Here is a 4,900-nt window from a genome sequence, read left to right as displayed (position 1 = left end):
GCTAAATTCGTCCCGAGGGAAAAATGTTACATGGGCCGAATCCTGTTGGCCCAACAGGAAGAGGGGATCTGGAGGGCGGCTCACATCGGCCTTGAGGCCGAATCTGACTGGCGCTGCGGAGCTGGACCGGGGTGAACTGGGCCTTGGCGCTGGTGGAGGCCTACGTTGTCGCTGGAGTTGGGCCAGGGTGAGGCCACGGTCAATGAAGGCTCGAGGCAGGGGCGTCTCCCTCCGGCTCGACTGCAGAAGCAGAGGCGCGGCAGGGAGCCTGCAGCGGCGCGAGGCTGCGATGGCGCTGGAGTGGGCGCACGGAACGGAGGGAGGTGCAGCGAGATGGGCTCTTCAAGCAGCGGACGACGGCGAGGATCCACCGGATCTGACGAGGGGAGCTGGTTCCTGACGGCGGGAGCTGTAGAGGCCATGGCGGGGAAGAATTTAGAGGGGATGCAGCAGGAAAGAGAGAACACAAGGGAAGGAGAGCAACAGCAAGGCTCACCGGAGCATGAGCGGGCGGCAAGGACGAAGCAAAAGTGACCCGAGCTGGCAGGTGACTAGGGCGGCGCGGCTCCATCTCCATGGACAGGCGGCCATGGTCTGTTTCCTGTGAAGAGAAGCGAGAGAGATGAGAGATAGAGAAGCATGGGGAGGAAGGGAGATACAGGGGAGGAGAGGAGCGGGACGAGGTCGGTCCTCGCCGTGATCGCCGGCGTGCTGGAGAGGAGCTCCGGCTAGGTGGACGGAATCGAGCTCCTGCCGATCTGGCTCAGTGCGGCTACTGCGGGGCTGAGGGGAGAGGACGCCTGGGATGGCTCCTGGCCATCTGATCCAGATCGAAAGGTCGAGGTTGAACAAATCTTGGCAGGTGGTGGGGGTTGGCTGATGGTTTGGATCGGAGGGATGCAGGGATTGGTTCGGCGCTGAAACCAAGGGAGAGAGTGGCGGCGGCGGGGAGGATTAGATGGCTGGATGGGACTGCTAGAGTTTCATCTATGTATAAATAGCAGGTGGGTTAAATTAGGGGCTATCCGGTCCCTTTGATCGTAATCGGACGGTCGCGAATAAATAGGCTAGGAAGTACTAATAAGAAAATAGTAACGTTTTGTAGATGTTTGGGGATGATCCGGACCCAACGGTGACGACTCCCCGGGTCGGGTTCGGGACAACTTCCGGACGCGCGCAAGGGGTTCGATGCACTGAGCAGAGAGAGGTAGGATGGGTCTAGGTGGACTGTGGAGAGCGGGTTGGTCTGAGAGAAGAGGGGAGAGATGCAGCCCGGCACGGTTTTCGGAGACCGAAAACGTCCGACGTTTTGACCGACTATAATGCCGCTATAGTTATCCGTTGGGGCGTCAAACAGACTCCAAATGCGATGAAACTCGACAGGCGGTCTATCTACACTATAATAAGACCGCACGCCAACTTTCAACCCATTTCGAGAACATTTTCTGGCCACTTATAAAATAATATTTCGGACGTGTCGCGGGCGCTTTCAAGTGTGTCTGGGCTCAGAACGGACAACGGGGAGAACTGGGATACCCCGGACGAATGCAAGTTTTGAAAACTTGATGATGCAATGCACATGATGACATGATAAGATGCAACACGCAAGCAAATGACATGGCAACAACGGCGAATAACTGGACGACAGCTGGCACAACGGTCTCGGGGCGTCACAACTCCGCTGCTGGGTTCCGAGAGTTTTGATATTTCCAAAGAAAATTTAAAACTCCCATCCCCCCCCCACCCCTCCGCCGGTTTGGTAGACATACTTCGTTCCTATAATATCCATTCAGTCACTTGGTTTTTTTGGAACAAGAACAATCAGCCAATTTTGTGGTAGTCTATTAAAAAATTAAGAAAAGTGATAGTTTTTTGTAACCCTAGCACGCAATGTGGTAATTTTGTTGCTATATACTCCCAATACTAAACAAATCATGGTTGTTGAATCGTCATATATTGATGCGTGCTAGCATATTTGGTTTGGCGCTCATACCGGCACTAGGACAAGAATATACAGACAAGAAAACACATCACAAAGACCAACTTGCTGATTACAACCCAGTGCAGGAAAACGACCCAACTCCTACTGAAACACCTTTGGATTACACCAACATATACATGTATTCAGCACAAAATCAACATATTAGACATAATAAGTGATAGTTTACATGAGACAATTGGGTATTACATGGTATCCATATCAACAAATATTATATTCAGGTTGCAGTAAACGTGAACATGATATACGTTGTAAAGCACACTGTGTGCTTTAGTATTTTCCCAAGTGGAAGTTTTACCGATTGGAAAGAAACCAAGAATGCATAGCACCCCACATTATACATAACACTTCATATGCTCGCCTGTACCTTGTATTAACCCACAAACATACTTGACAAAGTAAGTATCATGATACAATAAGTTACAATGGTAGTACATGCACACACATCACCACTTGAAAAGGGAATGAAGAAGAACAATGCCCAACTATTCGGACCAATCACTACAAGCACTCCCACCATGAAGAAAAATATATCACAATGTTTGCACTGTCGGGGTGGTCAAAATGATTGGTTAGCCGAGTCCCACCATGACATCCAACCATTGATTTGGTGGACCTTCATAATCATTTATAACAACCATTTGATATTTACAGTTGTACCTAAATATATCATAGTCATCATTAGATTTCATAAGTTCATAAACAGTCATGGTCGTCAGGTCTTCGTAACTGTACACATGTCACAGCCATTAAATCCTCACACCAATACTAAACAAATCATGGTTGTTGAATCGTCATATATATTTATAATATGTGTGCTAGTATTTGGTTTGGCGCTCATGATGGCACCAAGACAAGAATATGCGTACACGAAAACGCATCACAAAGACCAACTTGCTGATTACAACTCGGGGTATGGTGTGGGAAAACGACCCAACTCCTATCCAAACACCATTGGATTACTCCAACATATACATGTATTCAACACAAACTCAACATATTAGACATCATAAGCGATAGTTTACATGAGACAATTACATGGTACCCACATCAACAAACATCACATTCTGGTTGTAGTAACCGTGAACATGATACACAGAAAAGCACACCGTGTGCTTTAGTACTTAACCGAATGGAAATTTTACGGACCGGAAAGTTACCAAGAATGCATGACACCCATATGCATAACACTCCGTATGCTCGCTCGTACCTTGTATTCTCCTTGAAACGTACCTGACAAAGTAAGACAACCCCCATAGAGCACATCTTCTGAACCAAACCACAAATTATAATACGTATTTTTGGGCCTGTCTCACGGGTAGACGTCAAAGACACCTCGAGCTCCCAGTTTCTTCAAAAGTTTGTAGTCACTGAATCCTGCCTTGGTGAATATCTCGCTCCAGTCAGTTTCGTCTCGCTGCCGGCCATTGGTCATCACCATCATAGCTACATCCATCAGGAGCTCTGCTTCGTGCGTTGGTCCTGAAGAAGAGTCTACAACTATGTCGATAACAATCACTTTTCCTCCCTCTTCCCGCGAAGGGATAGCCTTCTTGCATTGAGCAAGGATCTTCACACAGTCCTCATCACTCCAATGGTGCAGCACAAGCTATATATGTAGGGAAATTTCGAGAAAAAATTTAGTAACGAAGTGACGTATAAAATGGATAAGAGAGGAACTTCACATTAGTTTGTTATATGTGGTACCTTGATCAACACAGCCTGAGCAGGTGGGACGGACTTGAACATATCACCGGCCACGTAGTTAACCACACCGTCGGCTGGGACATTGTCGATCACCTTCGGAAGGTCGAGCACAGTGCACTTGATTTGCGGAAAGGCCTCCACGACTGCCCTTGCCGTCGTGCCGTCGCCGCCACAGCAGTCGGTCAGGGACTCCAGCCCCTGGAAGAGGGCGCCACCGCACTCCCGCAAGACCGTGAGGAACCCGGAATTGTCATGGGACGCCAGAGCGTCGTTGAACACGGCGTCGATCTCGGGGTCTTGTTCCGCCATGCTCCCGTCGAAGAGAGTGACGCCATGAAGATCCTCGAACGGCGACGCCACAACGTCTTTCTGGAACCAGTCGGAGAGCCCCATCGCAGCCTCAATGCAGTGCCTCGAGGTTGCGGCGAGCACAATGGGCGTTTGGTTCGGGTGGCCATCTACAGCGACGCTATCAAGCAGGAGCCAGGACACCGGGGTCAGGCGGTAGGTCACCACGTCGGCGGCGTTATCGGCGGCGAAGACGCCGGACGTAGCCAGCAGCCGCATGATGCGGCGGAGGTAAGGCAGCTTGGCAGGTGGAAGGGACAGCGCGGCGACCAGGTCGGGCAGCGATGCCGCGCCGCCCAGGCTATGGATGGTGGTCGGAACGCCGAGCTTGACGGCGCACTGGAATGCCATGGAGGTCATGTAGTAGAGACTGTGGCGCCAAAGGTCGGCCTGCCCCTGCAGGAGCTCCGCCTCGGTGGGAACGGTCAATTGCTGAGCCTCGGCCGCCATCGTCGCTACCTTGATCACTCTCCCTCTAGCTATTTGATGAGGTCTTTTATGGTGCTTCGTTCAAGCAGTGTGCATCCATCAAGTACTGTTAGCGGCACATATATATATAGCTGTGCTCGCGTGGGTACGTGTGTCGGTGCGAGTTGAACAAGCAAGGGAAGGGCACGCATGGCGCTATCACGCGTGTCCCGCATGTGGAAATTAAAAACGATAAAGAGACACATCTTGCCAGTCAGTCACCTGATCCACTGACATCGCTGCGTGGGAGTGACGGGCGTATTGTTAAAGTGGATACACGCCAATATAGAAGTTGAAGTGGATAATTACTACTAAGCATGCAACTTTGGAACCTTTAGGGTACCATCCGGCACTCCTTAGTTCAACTAAATTAACTAT

The 4,900-nt window shown here is 50.3% G+C and overlaps 1 protein-coding gene across 1 annotated transcript; it reads right to left on the bottom strand.

Annotated features, from left to right (window-relative positions):
• Positions 1-2,977: 2,977 nt before the first annotated feature.
• LOC119286679 (flavonoid O-methyltransferase-like protein Os11g0303600) lies at positions 2,978-4,577 on the bottom strand. Its single transcript, XM_037566104.1, has 2 exons — positions 3,707-4,577; positions 2,978-3,608 (listed from the first exon to the last, which is right to left on the bottom strand). The coding sequence occupies exons 1-2, from the start codon at positions 4,502-4,504 to the stop codon at positions 3,312-3,314; spliced, it is 1,095 nt and encodes a 364-aa protein (XP_037422001.1). The 5' UTR covers positions 4,505-4,577; the 3' UTR covers positions 2,978-3,311.
• Between the last annotated feature and the right edge of the window lie 323 nt (positions 4,578-4,900).

This window comes from Triticum dicoccoides, chromosome 4A (genome assembly GCF_002162155.2).
Source record: "Triticum dicoccoides isolate Atlit2015 ecotype Zavitan chromosome 4A, WEW_v2.0, whole genome shotgun sequence".
NCBI lineage: Eukaryota > Viridiplantae > Streptophyta > Magnoliopsida > Poales > Poaceae > Triticum > Triticum dicoccoides.
This window is presented reverse-complemented; position numbering and strand designations above follow the sequence as displayed.

Coding starts and splice junctions, on each gene's coding strand:
- LOC119286679 (XM_037566104.1), bottom strand. CDS start 4,504: ATGGCGGCCGAGGCTCAGCAATTGACCGTTCCCACCGAGGCGGAGCTC. Junction 3,609..3,706: donor CTCAGGCTGTGTTGATCAAG/GTACCACATATA, acceptor CTACATATATAG/CTTGTGCTGCACCATTGGAG.